The following is a 16,664-nucleotide window of genomic DNA, read 5'->3' as shown; positions in this document are numbered from 1 at the left end:
CCTACTCACTACACGTAGGTAGATCAAAGTGATTACCGTCATACTTAATGGTCCTGCAGTGGACTGATTGTAAAGGCACGGTTCCCAGTGCAAAACCGAAGTCAAGTATCACTGGCTGGTCACTAAGCAGGTGGATGATCGCTTTGATCAGCCTGAGTAGGGACTGAGGGTGCTCGGAATCGGTCCTCATTAAACTGTTCTACCGGAAAGTGCTCGACTTCGCGAGCAGATTGTCGGGCTACCGAAGCAGGGGAGCCATCCCCTCTGCAGAGGATCGAAATTGCGAAGGCATGTGTTTGGATCATCCCTTACGTTTTTGCTCACGAAATGGGCAATATAATAAAATTACACTTCAACTTCTACTCTAAGCTGTACGTTGCACTATTAATATGAAATCCATTTAAAATTCGTTTTAATCGTGCATTGCGAGATAGTATTCGTGTTATCTTATTTAGTTTCTGCAATTAATTTTTTATTCAAAATCATGATCTTTGCTTTTGCTTTTTGCATAAAAACTGAGTTAAATTTTTTAGAAAACAAGTGATTTTGCGACAGTTTGCATCGCCCTCTTTTGGTAATTTTGGGCTTAACTGTTATCTGGAAGTCGTAAATTTATGTTACCGATTAACGTAGTCTTGTGACTGCATTTCTTATTGATAGAGGACAAGTGTAAGGAGGTATTTAAAATATAAAAATAAAGGGCGTTTTAATATTATTGAATTTCAATTTATTATTGTAAATTATTTAATAATTAAAAGTAAGTACAATTTTTATTTTTTTAGGTATTTGTTTAGCTTTTGATTGTAATATGTATTTGATTTTAAATAGTCTCATTAATCAGTCCAAATATTGTGAATTAATATCATCGGTTTTTATTATTAATCATTTGATTCTCTAATAAATATATGTACTATTTTGAAATGTATGCATTTTCTTTATTAAAATAATCTTCAATCATAGTTCTTAAATCTATTGTAATCTTGTTTCAGGGATTCGTAACTTCGGGTCGTAGTTTACTTAAATAAAAAAATGACTAAAGGACTACCTAAAATTTCTGATGTTGAAAAAGAGACAGAATATGGATACGTCTTTGCGGTATCCGGACCTGGTAAATTTATCTTTTTCTTTGTAAAAAAATTGTATTTCATCAAAGTTATATAATACCAATTGCAGGTCTCTGTAGATGTGTACTTTATTTTTATTTTCTGCTACATATGCTATACTCATTTGTATAGATTTTTTATCAAGTTTAAAAGTTATCTAAATCTTCTATTTGTTAAAGCATCATAAAATATTCTAAAATCTTTATGATTAAATTTGTCTCACACTAGGCATAATTGGAAGATATTTGATTACCTAACATTGTTTGATGTTGATGTGTTGCTTTCTGAATTTTAGAGTTTTCAAGTTACGATAACTCCCTACTCAATTTAATGAAATATCTTTTAATGTTTTCTTACAGTGCATTAATTTAGTGTTCATTTTCTTGCATATATTACCAGTTGATTGTTAAAATCTATAAATATGAATTTTTTGAATGTAAAACTACTATAAATGGGGAGATTTCCGCAAAACTGTGGCAACTTCTTGGCAGAGGTCTGCAAGAAACTGAAGAAAAAAAGAAAAACATCACAGAAAGAAACCAACTAGAAAGGTATAAGTTGTAGCGGGTTCCCCAGGCAAAAATCTTCATATTTTTTGAAAAAAGTTTTCCTTTTAAAATCAATTTCGATTGTAGATGATGTGACTGATCACTATACAGAAATATCCCCATAAATTATTTTATTGCTTGGGTTTGATTAAATTCAGTTCATGTAGGACACAGTTGAATGATCTGATTTACTTTTCAATGTTAACATTAATTAAGCTCTTTCTTAAAGCTTTAAAATGTTCAAATTTACTGTTCAATTAAATAGTGCTATTATGATTTTCCCGTTGTGCTTTTATGTAATGCCTGTTTTATCATTGCAGATAAATATCTTATATTTTAGAATTTTCAACTCTTTCAGTCTCATTAAACCTAAAAAAATAGCAGTAATATGTTATTTTTTTTGATCTTCATACTTTTTTTTAGTTCTTTGAGTTGGTGTTTTTATTCACAGGACATAATGGGTAAATTTGTCAAATCCAGTGCTTTGACAGACTATTTATTGAACTGTTCTATTAGCATTTGGAGTATTTTAGTTGAGAGTATAAGTAAAATGTTCTATTATATAGACCCAAAAAACTGTTATCATTGAACTTGTACTATAGTGTTACGACATTTATGCAATTGTGAGTTCTATAAATGCATGAAAATTATGGATAAAATTATATCAGTGAAGGAATGGGATATCTTCAAGTAGGGTAGATGCAACTCAGTGGGCAGTGCATGATTACGCACACACATGGGTGATTCTCACGAAACATGACAATTCACTGTCCCTTGCTCCAAGATCTAATACTATAATACTAAAAGAACTTTTTTTTAAAAAAAAATAATAAATAGCAATGCTGTTAGCATTTTAAAATGACTTTGCAATAGCATTGACTGTTTTGTATACTTAAAATTTTTTATTGAATATCAAAATGTCATTTTTTTGGCATGTCCCAAACAATATTTCCAATAATAACTAGCTTCAAAACTTCCCATACATTTTTCAAAATCTAATTTTTTTTATCTTATCCTATATAAGCATTTCTAGAATATATGCAGAGGGCATTGTTTACTAAAACTCCGTTTAAAATAATTTTTTCTGTCTATAATTTGTTTGTCCCATGAAAATCTGTCATTTTCCTGGCTACTTTTATTTAGTGATTTGTAACCAAAATAGATAGCACCAGGAATCAATATCTTATGCTAATAGATTGATTAGATACCCTCCTATATGAACATGTCTTGTTGCATGAATGAAGAACCAATTTTTTGGCTCAAAATCTATTTCAAAAATTTTTTCAAAGTGAGTAGGTTTTTATGCTGTCATTTTCCTGGCTTCTTGAAATCATTAATAACAAAAACTACATAGATTTATCTGAGTTATTTTAAGAAATACTGTTGTTTTCTGCAGAATATAAACGTCTTCGGCCAAAATATTAAATTAAAGTTATATGCTATAAAATGGCAAATTTGTCATTATCCTGGCTGTCATTTTCCTTTCTTATGAAAGCCAGGACATTGAAGTGTTACCAGAAATTCTTTTTAACTGCTAATATTGTAAAGAGAGAAAGCAAATATTAACCTAATACCAAGTTTATGTATAATTGTAATATGCTTGCATCTAATCAAAGTTATTTATTTATTTAATGATTGATTATTATGCACAATTTTATTCTGTACATATCAGCAACAAAACTTTTTTTGTTTCTTTGTGCAGTGGATAAAAAGAATTAATTTAAGCAATTTATGGTCCATCTAACATAGAGGCTTAAGTTGAGTTATTTACTATTAACTTAAAATGACTGTTTTTTAAACTTCTAAGGTAATATGTCATTTTCCTGGCATTCAAGATTTGGTGAATTTCTATTTTATTTTTTTTCTCGAGCAAATGTCAATAAACTACACTGCTGTCTATAAGATATTAATAAGTGTAGCTAAAGAAGTACACAAAAAAAAAAAAATGTTAGATTATTTTGAAGACTTTAAATTTGAAGAAATTTTTTGGTCCGAATCGCCATGTTTCACCTTGTCATGAGAATCACCCTCATATATATATATTTATAAAAAGATATAAATAGCCAAAATATAATAAAAATTATTGTAACTTCTCAGCATCCAGCAATTATATAATAGCTTCTTAAAATATTTCTTAATATTTTCGGCATTTATATTTCAAAATTATATGTATGTATAAGTAGTTAAACGTACACCATAGGGACTGAAAAAGTGCCCGCTTGAGAGGGTTGTCCGGTTACGGGAAGGGTATATATTAATAACAAAATTTAACACCTTAAATTGTTCTTAGAATAATTACATTGATATTTAAATAATTATAATAACTATTTGCAATATTTATTCAAACTTCAAAAAATACTTTTTTCAATACATAAAGAATGTATGAAAAAGTTTGATATATGTCCATAATTCCAGATGTGGCTACAGACAAATGAATGTTTCTTTTTATTTACACATGCATTCATGTTGATCATATGATACTGATTAGGCACTTTTAGTCTTTCATTACTTCTTCAGTTGGTTTGATTTTAAGTTTACATCCCCTTACACCTCCCAAGCAAGATTTTTTAGGAAATCTTCAACATGTACTTATTGCAACTCACAACAAGACATTCATCACTTAATTTTTCAATGTCCTAAATTTCAAACGCGACGAGGCAACAATTTTCACAACAAAACAGAACACCAGATTTACTCTAACCTGAACTGTAGATCAATCATCAAAGACATTATCAAAACAACTTTGGAAGATACATTAAACCCACTGTCTAAATATCTACTAACTCTGGCCGTCCAACTAGCGTATGGATCAGCATTTTCATTTCTCCTGAGTCAACTCTAATTTTCTCGCTTTAATTACCTCATCACCAGAGACTCTAGTTCGCCAATTTTGATTCTCAGAAAGGTTTTGATGACTATCCTTTAAACTGGACTTTTAGTGACTTTAAAATTTTTTAAATCTCATGGTGTTCTTAGGTTGGATTTGAACTGTCCTCCTCATTCACACCATTTTAATCCACTTTTACTATTTCAACACTATTTTTGGTGATTTTACTATTTGTAACTCGTTTAATTGTTTCCTTAATAGGCAATTTGCCCTAGAAAGCAGCAATGCTGCAATACATATCTGCAAGACTGGAGGCCCTATGGAGTTGTTATATTCACAATTGATCTCCTGTCAAATGTCAGAATAAATGTTTCATTCATATGAACACCTCAATAACTAGATTTCTATTATCTCTCTCTCTCTTTTTTTTAAACCGAACACTGCTAAATACAGTCTCCAAATTGATTAGAAGTAGATAGGAATTTTTAGTGGGGAGGAAGAATTGAGAGCATTTAAAGGATGATTTCAGCTTGTGGGATCTCATAAATAGTATGGTCCAGAGGAACAGATCAAAAGATGTCTCTTTCAGAAATATTTCATGTGAACAGTATCATTATCCCTCATTTCTTAGCAAAGATTCCCTCTCATTTCTTAGCAGGTGACAGGAGTATGATTGATTCTTTGGTCCAGAAATAGTTTAATAATATTTTTAGTTGTGAATAAGATTTAGATTGTGAAAAAATTTAGATGCTTTAAAAATGGTGAAAAGTTGCATATTTAATTCATTAAATTAAAACAGATAGTTGAAGAATTTAAAGCAGAAACTTTAGAAAAATTCGTCTCCGGTTTGAAGAGATAAAAACTAATGCTTCAGGCATAAATGACTGTCTTCATCTGGTTATGGGAGTGTCCGCTTTGTAGAGAAGGTTCACAATGATTTATTCATAGAAGAATCAGAAGGGTATTTAAAAAATGTGCATAATAAAAAGTATCTGTTTTGTTGGATAATTTAAGTTTGAATTCCTCTTGTTGTTGTCCTCTTGTACAGCTTTTAAATTATTTTGTCTTTTTCAATTTTTTAAATGAATTAAACACAACTATAGATTACACAACAATAAATTATAGATTAAAGTGGATTTTACAACTAAAGAAGCGCAATGACTAAAATAATATTTTGAAATATTATGAAACATTAATCTAAAAAAAATATTACTAAATCCTTAGCAAAATTTTTGAAATTGTTTTTCGAATGCACCAATAAATTGTTCTCACAAACAAACATGAAAGTCAATAAAATCTTTACTAAACCCTTTTAAAAAAAATAACTAAGAAAAATAAGAAACATTAAAGGCATTATTTTGATTTATTTATTCTTAGTTTGAATTATTAAGTGCAACTTATAAAAACTGAATTTAAAAACTACATAATTTTGGATAAAGAATGAAAATTTGAATAAAAAAGCCAAAGTAAAAAAAAATAGATGAAGGTTGACATGGTCAGTGTGACTCACCCACATTGGTGACCCATCACATCCGGGTCACCAATGTGAGGAGAGGAGTAGTTATTGACAATGTCAACCTTCATCTATGAAAAGATACCTCACCATAGAATCGAGTTAACATGTCTTATATATACTAATGAATTGAAATTGTATTTTTGTTGTGGCAGACACACTACAATCAGTTATAAATAGTTGTATTAATGAAATTGCTTAGTCCTTATTTCAAGTCATTTATAAGTCTTCTGCAATTCCTGTTATAATATTGGGATTATACTATGCTGTAGTCATTATTTACGTCAAAATCGAAAACAAATTTAATGAATTCGCTGTAGCTACCTGAACTAGTCAATTTTAGTTGAAATATTTTTCTTTGAATTTATTTTCTGATTAAGATAATATCTTAAAAAATGTTTGTAATAATTTCATGTAGTCGTTACTGCGGAGAAAATGTCAGGTGCAGCTATGTACGAATTGGTGAGAGTGGGGCATTCTGAACTTGTTGGTGAAATCATCCGTTTGGAAGGAGAGATGGCAACCATTCAAGTTTATGAAGAAACTTGTATCCTTTTTCAATAGTGATAATTTATTGTTAATTAACTGTATTTGTTATTGCTTCAAGATCTGACCATAAGTTTTTCAACTGATTTAATATTTATTGAAAATATTAGTTGAAATACTTGTATTTAATCTCAAGTCAAAATTTTTGATGGTTTTTCATTAATGGACCAACATTGTCCATCAATAATTCCAACATGAACCATTATATTCTTTGATCATAACCAACATGATTAACCATCACCCCAATGTAGGAATTCGGACTGACTTATGATGGTCCAACATAAGAAAAGCAACTTGTTTTGATGTTCGTTTATGTTAAACCATCAAATTTCCATCATAGTTTCTTAGAAATCAAATGTTGGAACGATTATGAACAACCATCATCCCAATGTAAGAATTTCGGACTAATATATGATGGGCCAACTTAAAAATAGTTGTTTTGATGGTATATTCCATAGAACCAACAAGAATTTCCTTTAAGCTATCATGGAAATATATAGTTGAAACCATCATGGACCATCACGTATCATTATGGATGATGGTGACCATCAAATGATGTTAGACCATCATGAATCACACTGAAACCAGCATAAACCATCAAAATGTTTTGATGGAACTATCAAGAATTTTGACTTGGTTTCAAAGCACTTTGGAACTCTGTTGTAAAAGTTTCAGAAAAAACTTTTTAAGTCCTCTTCTGGAATGCTTTCATATCTGATGTTTGGTTTTCCTAGATGAACATCCTTAAACATTGTTTCTTTAGCAAATTTTTTTGTTTTGTAAGGTTGCGAAAATAAGTCATTCACCAAACTCATCGGCCAAACCTCTTTAAAACCTTTTGTTTCCAAATTTTAAGAAAGAAAGAAAATTGCTATAAGATATTGAAGTCATTAAGAAAACCCAAAGTCAGCATTAAAAAGCATAAAAAATTAATTAAAAGCTGTCTTTAAAACTTTTATATCTAAATGCAGAAGTTGATGTTACATTGAGTAGAGGTCACTTCGAAACATATTAAATGGGGACAATATTCACATAATGTTTTCAGGAGTGGTGAGATCAGTCCTGGAAATGAATGACTGTGCTTGTATATTATTGTCATTGTTTATTTTGTGTAGAATAATTTAAATTTTTCTGGTGAATGTTTAAAAATGTTTCAATATTTATTGCTTTATTATTTAAAATATTGTTCTGATAAGTAATTATTTTTAAGTGTATTATGAAAAGCTTTTATATTTTTCCGTTCTAATACAGCAATGTGCAACCTTAAAAGAAATTTAGTATGTTAACAATATGGCTTTAAAAGATTTTTTTAAAAATCTATTTAGAAGTTGCAGAAACTTATGACCTTGTAAAATTTTTTAAAACTAATTTAAAAGAAATTGATCTTCTATGTAAATTTGTATACTCGTGTTCCTCTTTGTTTATTCATGATCAGTAACAGTCATAGAAAAATATTTAAAAACTTAGCAGATATTTTGAATAACAGTAGTTTAAAAGTATTTTAATAAAGAATAAATAAGAGGGTAGGAAACAATTAAGGATAAAGAAAACGTATTTAGTTTCTAAAAAAGATAGCTTTATAATTTAAGATGTTGATGGCTTTAGTGATTTTTCCCTTATTATTAAATGAACGTTTTGTCAATGATTAGAGAATTCCCTACAAATTTTGGATAGATATTTAATGATCAGAAAGTTAGAATAAAGTAAATTTGTATTTGTGTTTTTTTTAAATTAAAAAAAAATTGTTTTTATAGTTATAATGGATTTTTTTAAAAATTCTTTTTTTCCATTTCTTACTGTTCACATAAAAGGTACAAAATCTCAGATTTAAAAAAAAAAAATATTTACTTTTTTAAATAAAAAGACATTTTGATGCATCCTGTTAATTATAAATAGACATATTTTATTAGACTTGCATTATATGTATAATGATAGGTGTGATCTGTGAGTGGACAAATAAGAAATTGGTATTTAAATTCTTTTTTTAAGGTAAATCAAAAAGAAAAAAAAAGATCATTTTAAAATATAAATAAAAATATTTATTTCATTAAATAAAAAAAAAATTTTCCAGAAATTTTGTAAAATGTTTTTTTTCTTTTTTCATACTTTTATGTTTTTCTTGAAGATAAAATGTATTTTTTTTTAAAACTATATTTGCGATTACCAGCTTTTGTTCCCTTTTTTTGTGTGGTAATCTTTGAAATTGAGATTTATTGCATTTAAAACATTCTTTTTCCTTTTTTTTCTGTGAAAATTTCAACTTCTACAGAAGTAATTTTAACTTCTTTTAATTTTAAATTTTAATCAAAAGCAAATTTAACTACTTCATAACTTAGACTTAATTAATTAAGAATTATTTGTCTGAATTTCAGAACTTACACTTGAGCATCAGTATGGTTTCTGAGTTTCTCAGAAAATTAATCAGAGTGTGTTTAAATAGAAAGGTTGTATTTTTGTTATATTGAGTGTTTCAGAATGTAAAATTATGTAACTTGAAAGTTATTTCAAATTTTTTTTATTTAATATATTTTTTGCCTTTCAAGATTTTTGTATAACAACTATTTTACAGCAATGCAATATCCACAATAAAAAATTTGAAAGTGGTAACTTTAGCTACTCAATTAATAATTATTTAATTTTATGTAATTACTTTATAAAAATAAAATAATGATTAAGACACTTATTGAATAACAATTATATTTTATAATAACAGTTAGTAAATTTTATAAAATTTGAAATCTGTTGCTTTAAAATATTTAATTAATTTCTTCAAAGTAAAGTAAGAGCAATTCAAGCAGGATAACAATTATTTTTCTGTGATAGCTCATAAAACATAATCAATAGTTTAAAATCTGTAAACAAATGTTTCAGAATGTTATTCAAAAATGTATTTTTATTTTTTAAAAATAAGATAAGATCAAAAGTAATAGTTATAGAGTAATAGTTATTTTACAGCAATTGTTCGTAAGTTTAGTAAGATTTTGAAGTTAAACTTTTTTTTTACTGAAATATATAACTCTTTTAGTTTTTTTTTCTTCAAATTTTAACTTACAGTAATCTCAGAATTAAAGTTATTAATTTCCTTAATTAAAATTCTAGCTGGTGTAACTGTAGGTGATCCAGTATTAAGGACTGGTAAGCCATTGTCAGTTGAATTAGGACCTGGTATTATGGGTAGCATTTTTGATGGTATTCAGCGACCCTTGAAGGACATTAATGAAATTACCTCTAGTATATATATTCCTCGAGGTATAAACATTCCTGCTTTGAGTAGGGAAATTCAGTGGGAATTCAATCCTATTGGATTTAAGGTAATATAAATTCCACTGTTAATAATCCTAATCTATGCTGTATAGGGTAAAGTGGGTATAAAATCAAGCTTTTTTTTAAAGAAGGCAATAGAACCAAACCATTAAACTTATTTTACTGAAGACTGAGGCATTTTATATACATTGGATTCATATAGATTACATGTGAGGCATAACTTATCTATTTTGCTTGATTGTTTTCTTATGGTAATGCATTAAAAAGAACTTGTGATATACCCACTTTATCCCAGAGTGAGGTAAAATGGACTAAAAAATGTTTGCAAATATTGTTTTAGAAATGAAAATGCTTCTAAATAAATGTACTATGATTATATTTAAAAAAACGAATGCTGAAGAATAATTTTTTTTCTTCTTCGGGATATTAAATTAAAGAGTTGATGGGCTATCAAAATTAGGTTTCACTTCTGATGCAGTATGCTTTGCTGATCTCTACACAATTTCGTCAAAAAGCAAGAAAAGTGTAATAATTTTTGGTTTTTATTTTAAAATAAATGAGAGTGTAAAATTTAATATCCATAGTGGTAATTTAAAGTATTTTTACTATTTATATCAGATATGATTAATAAATTAAATAAATTATTTTTTAGCTAATTCATTACAAAATATAGAGCATTTGACAGTTACTAAAGCTAACACAAAAGTAAAAAAAATATCCCTATCATAAAACACTTAGCTAAGCCTAACCATATACCCAACTCAGAAAACTATTCATAATAAATAGAACTTTGAAATTTATTCTTAAGTTTCTATGTAGATTTGTTCTTTAGATGTCCTTCTACCAGTTGGAATTAATATGAATAGTTTTTGCTAGTTTTTAATGATATTAGAAGAAAGTTCATCAACAGCTTAAACTAACATACTTTTTAAGTTGATCATTAACAGATAGTTTATAAACCTTAATTTTTTTTGTATCAGTTTATGAAGCTGAAGTAAAAATGCTTGCCTAGTAAATATCTGAATCCTAGTAAATATCTCTAAAAATATTAAATAAATTATCTCAACTTAAAAAGAGAAAGTCTATTTTTTAACATATACCCATCTTACCTCACGTGATCCTAGATAATTTATTGATTAGAATATTTATTTCTTAATTTTTTTTTCAGACTGGAGGTCATATCACTGGTGGAGACATTTATGGAGTAGTCCGTGAAAATACTCTTATTAAGCACAAAATTATGTTGCCTCCTAAAGCCTTGGGCCGTATCAATTATATTGCTGAGCCTGGGAATTACACTGTAGATGTAAGAATATGTTAACATGTATTTATTATTTGATAGAATGTATTTTTCTTTGTTTGTGAAAGTGTTGATATTTAATATATTTTATTGACCAATTACCTTTGACTTAAGTTGACTTTTCTACTGTTTCCAATAAAAATGGGAAAATTATTTTATCATCGCTGCCAACGCTACTGGATTTTCCAGTAGACTACTGGGTTTTGCCAGTTTCTCCTGGTCTACTGGTTTAATTAAAATTTTCCTGTTTTTTGCACATTTTAGAAAATTCTCTAAAATTAAGCAAGTTTCCTAAAAAAAAATCCCTATTGAAATAGAATTTTTGTACAGATAATTGCTTGCTTGCTTAAATATTTAAATAAGTATTACTGATACATAATGAAGCAAACTTCATTTATAGAAATCAGTTCAAAACTTTTTTTTTTGTTCTAAAATGTTAAGATTATTTTTATTCTGAACTCTTTTTGAATTAATTTAAAAAGTCTTTTAACTGTCTTTGATGAATTAAATGCCGATTAATATTCGAAATTATGAGTAAACAAAATACATAACATTTCAAGTATGTTTAATGCCGATCATAACTGAAAAACTTGATGACTATAAAAATTCCTAAAATTCACATTTAGTAATTATGCAACCACAATTATCATGAAATTTTTGTTATTTCGCAAAATCTACTGGATTTTTTCCTATCCAGTAGATCTTGTCTGCCTAGTTGGCAGCTATGTTTTATTAATTATTATTTTATGAAACTAGTTAATGTTTGTCTCTCTATCCTATTCTCTCTTCTTTTTTTTTTTAAAAAAAATAAATAATATATAGAATCCTGAGTGTCTGTATTTTTACTTATGAATATAATCTTCATAATATGACCACATGTGGTAGATTATATAATTGAGTTATTTCTGCTCTTGAATGCCAATTTATTATAGATTTTTTGATCAAAAGTAGATGCAATGTTGCCCTACAATGGATACCAACTCATTGTGGTAGCTTAGGAAACGAGTTCGCCGATTCGCTTGATAAGGTTGGATCTAACCTTCTTCAACGACATCCCCTTTCCAGTTACCATAGTATTTAAAGAACTATTACAGCCAAGTTTAAAGCCAGATATGAAGCTATTGCCAACTTAACTAGTGGGAACACCTAGGATTCCTTGTTGCATAATTCCATACTATATGATTTGTCCAGACGGGCGGATGTAACTAACTTCAGGATATTAACCGGACATGATTACCTTAGGAAGCAACTTCATAAAATTGGATTAGCGGAATCTCCGATTTGCCCACTCTGCCTGACGGGTTCTGACATGAGCAGTGATCACTCGAATTGCTGTCCTGGACGTCCGATGTACTAGCTGTAAATGCTGCAAAGAATTCTAATAATTTTATTTGTTCCTGAGCTGTATTGGGCTCCCTGTCATAAAGTAATGGTTGGCACGCCTAGGTTTGGTCGTATGATAAAAAAAAATCTCAAATCATAATCATACTTTTTCAGAGTAAAATACTTGTTTTGGTCAATTTACATTCTTAAACAGTTAGCTCCATTACAGACTATCATTTATTGCTATTATTTTTATTTTGTTAACTTATGTTTAGTTACTTTTTTTACAATATGAAAACACTTTGTTTCTCTCGTGAGCAATCAGGCTTACAAAAATGAAGGCATTCTTTCCTATAGTTATAAAAATTTATGATTGTTAATTTTAATGCAATTTAATATTAAACTTATTTTATCTAGGAAAGAAATTGCAAAATATATATCAGAATATCTTATTTTGAATTTTTAAAAAAAAGTTACCTACATGATTAAAGTAACTGGAAAATGTCCTCAAGCAATGTTTGCTATAGAAAAAATTGCCATAGGTTAACATTTTTCCTAAATATCTGTTTTATGGTTAGAGCTCACCATTTTGCCTGGGATAATTTTTTTAACTCTTTCTCTCAATTGAGAAGTAATGCTTAGAAAATTTAATACTTTCCCATCTGTTGGTAAATGTACTAAGGTGATAAAGTCACTAATATAAAGTCATTGGTTAGAGGTATGTTCTAATGTTTTTTAAAAAATAAATAAAGTAGCTGAATTTACTTGCCCTGCCAAAATGGAAAGGAACCTATTTTTTTTTCTTTTTACCAATCTGATTTTAAAAGTTCAACAGTTAAAAATTTTATTATTTATATTTTAGTAGATCACCAAAATGGCACTCATGTTCTAATACACAGTTGCTTGAAAAATATCTTAAGACTTTGTTACTCTTTTAGGCTTAACTTCAGGCTTAGTGACTTAAATTAGTTTTATGTATATTTTTATAATTTCATATTTTTATAATTGCTAGGAAGTGGTGCTGGAAACTGAATTTGATGGACAAAAATCACAATATACAATGTTACAAGTTTGGCCTGTACGACAACTTCGTCCTGTTACTGAAAAACTTGCTGCTAACCATCCTCTTCTGACTGGTCAAAGGGTGTTGGATTCCCTATTTCCGTAAGTTTATTTTATTGGTAAATAGCCGCTATCTGAAATAGTACAACTTTTTCTGCATAGCTGTTATATATATTGCATTTTGATGTGAAACAACTTTTTCCTAACGAAAATTTGAGTGACGAATATTTGAAATAGCATTAAAAAATAAATGATATTAAATCATGTTTCAAAATTAGATTACATTAAGAATAGACGCTGTTTAGAGAATATTTGTGAATTTGTTAAGTTAAAAACATGGTTTCAAAAATTATTTTTGAATTATTTCCCAATTTTACCTTGATCCCAGTTGGGCTCAAAATTGGCTCCATATGGCTTCTATATGAACATGCACCAAGGGAATATTGGGATGCCTAGATTTTTTATTATTGGTCCTATATAGGGCCAATATCGGCCTTTATGGGGCCGAATTATGAATTATGAAAATATCGTGTTAATCGGACAATTCTATATCGGACCAATATCTAAAAATAATGGCCTTTTGAACCGTTATTGAGCCAAGATTCATGAATATTGCTCTAATGAGGGTCCAAGTTATTTTGCTGCTTGCCGTGAACATAATTTGTATCAGCCAGCCACCACCGGAATTCGAACTTGGGGGAGAATTCACCTCATTGGTAGGTGAATGCGCTTTTGATAATTTGATACTCAGTAATCTATGCCTATCTTGATCTGCCTTTTGAAACTGATTTTCTGTTACTGCCTGTTTTTAAAACTATTGAGTTTGCAATTTTGCACATGATACAAAGTGAATATTTTGTGGCATTATAATGCTTTGTATTTGTCTAATCAAAAATATTTAAAACAAATAACATAACCTAAAAATGGGAAACAAAATGTTTAACTGGTCTTCTCATATTATCTCAACTTCACAGTACTTTTCAAGCTTTAAAATTACTCTAAACTTTTTGCTATTTTTTAATGTCTTGTCCGTTCTGCAATAAAGAAGTTTTTATTTATTTATTTTTTTGTTTCATTTACGTCGCAGGTGTGTCCAAGGAGGAACTACTGCCATTCCTGGTGCTTTTGGTTGTGGAAAAACTGTCATATCACAGTCATTATCAAAATTCTCTAACAGTGATGTTATCATTTATGTTGGTTGTGGAGAAAGAGGGAATGAAATGTCTGAAGTACTAAGAGATTTCCCAGAGGTGAATATTCATTTGATTTAATTGATAATTTTTATCCATCTTACATGTATTACTATTTTCTTAGAACTTGGAGTTTCTTGACAAATCGTCTAATTGCTATCAAATTATTGATTGTATGTTATCATGGCATTGGTAATTATCAAGTAAATTCTCGTCTGTCTTTTTGCTTTTATTTACTAAATTACAATAGAATTTTATAAAGATCCGCAACTCTATCTTAATCTTATACATTTCATTAGAAAAATTATTTAAATCATTAAAAAAAATTATTTAAAGGAAGAAATCTATTGTATTTGTGACTTCAATTTAAAATTGACGAGATAGTTCCTTTTTTTTGTTAAATTTATCAGTTATAGATTTATATCTATTATAATAATAATTAAAAAAATTTTATAAGTTATCAAAGAAAACTACATATTTATGTAGCAATTGAATAAGAAAGATTGAACTTCTAGTAAAAGTGTGGCTTCATGTGAATGATTGAGCTTAGGGTAACATAATTATAAACCACACATTTTTAAAAAGTGACATTTTTTATAACAGATTGTTTTTTAGCATTGTTACTATAATATGTACTGCCATAGAATAGAAAAATCAACTGATTCAACAAAAAATTCAAAATAGCAATTTTCATGTGTTTGGCATTTTTGTATGATGATAAGCCTCTTATTGTAAAAGATTTGTTTCAATATAAACTTTGTTTCATTTTTTTGAAATTCAGTTTTAGCTTTCATAGCATTAGCAACAGAATTCAAAAAAAAAAAAAAAAAAAGAATTGTTGTCAAGTTTCTTTTCTCAAAATCTATTGTGAGGCACTTGCATTGTTTTTTGAAATTCAATTTTAGCTTTCATAGCATTAGCAACAGAAAAAAAAAAAAAATTGTTGTCAAGCCTCTTTTCTCAAAATCTATCGTGAAGCACTTGCATTGTTTTTTCAATTGCACAACAGTGTATCATTCAAATTTTTGGAAAGGCAATTTGATGCAAAGTACAGAGAAGCATCGCATTGAAAATTTCAGTGTTTTTCGCCAAAAATATTCTCACAAATGTCTTAATGATGCTTATCATTATATTGCCCTAAGCCTTTCAATTGATTGTAATATGTATATTTTTTTAACATACTAAAGCAATTGTTGTAATAACTAAAACTAAAGTGAGCAGTAATGAAATTTTTGTTAATAAGACATGTGATTTTTTGTAAATGGGCATTGGTTGATGCATATAAGGTACATATAAAAACAAGTAAATGTTCTATTTTAGTTGAATGTTGAAATTGATGGACATGTAGAATCTATTATGAAGCGTACTGCCTTGGTTGCAAATACTTCTAACATGCCTGTAGCTGCCAGAGAAGCCTCTATTTATACTGGTTTGTTTTATTTATTACTGGTTATTATACGGTACCCTCAAAAACCCTTAATCATCCAATTTATTCCTCAAATTTCATTTCCTGAAAAAATGGCTGCCGGAAAAGAACACTAAGAACATAGAAGTGCGTGAGTGACTATTGTTGCTAACTTTTTTATAAGTAATTCTAGTTTGAATTTTAAAAATAAAGCAGAGGTAACACAGGAGACAAATTTGTGGGATATATAATTTTTTTTTAAAAGAGACAAAAATACTGAAAACTAATACAGAAAAAAAAAAGCAGCAAGGAATGATATTTAGGAACACTGAAAGATAGTAAGGACCCTGAATTATAACTAAAAAATCATATTATATAAAAGAAATATAATGAAAAAAAGCTAAATAAGTTACAAAGCATTTTTTAGGATATAATTTTTTATAACGCAAAAAAAGCTAAGTAACTCAAAGTTTTAGAATCATATTAAAAAAATATATATATGAAATTTATTATCTAATGTGTACATTTTGTTTTCGTTCAAAATTATAAGAAATATATTAAGCGAAAGTCTTGAACTCTAAAA

The 16,664-nt window shown here is 28.3% G+C and overlaps 1 protein-coding gene across 1 annotated transcript in view; it reads left to right on the top strand.

Moving 5' to 3' along the window:
• The first annotated feature begins 364 nt into the window (after positions 1-364).
• LOC107456819 (V-type proton ATPase catalytic subunit A) overlaps positions 365-16,664 on the top strand; it is a 33,507-nt gene continuing 17,207 nt past the window's right edge. Inside the window, exons 1-8 of the mRNA XM_043043870.3 lie at positions 365-757; positions 990-1,108; positions 6,410-6,538; positions 9,637-9,848; positions 10,970-11,107; positions 13,437-13,588; positions 14,574-14,736; positions 15,997-16,105. Coding sequence (XP_042899804.1) covers positions 1,030-1,108; positions 6,410-6,538; positions 9,637-9,848; positions 10,970-11,107; positions 13,437-13,588; positions 14,574-14,736; positions 15,997-16,105 — 982 coding nt within the window. The 5' untranslated portion in view covers positions 365-757; positions 990-1,029. The remainder of the gene's footprint in view (positions 758-989; positions 1,109-6,409; positions 6,539-9,636; positions 9,849-10,969; positions 11,108-13,436; positions 13,589-14,573; positions 14,737-15,996; positions 16,106-16,664) is intronic.

Source organism: Parasteatoda tepidariorum, chromosome 8, assembly GCF_982258835.1.
Source record: "Parasteatoda tepidariorum strain Cologne lab strain chromosome 8, Ptep-v5.0, whole genome shotgun sequence".
NCBI classification, from domain to species: Eukaryota; Metazoa; Arthropoda; class Arachnida; order Araneae; family Theridiidae; genus Parasteatoda; species Parasteatoda tepidariorum.
Note: the sequence above shows the minus strand (reverse complement) of the source record. Positions and strands in the feature narration are given on the sequence as shown.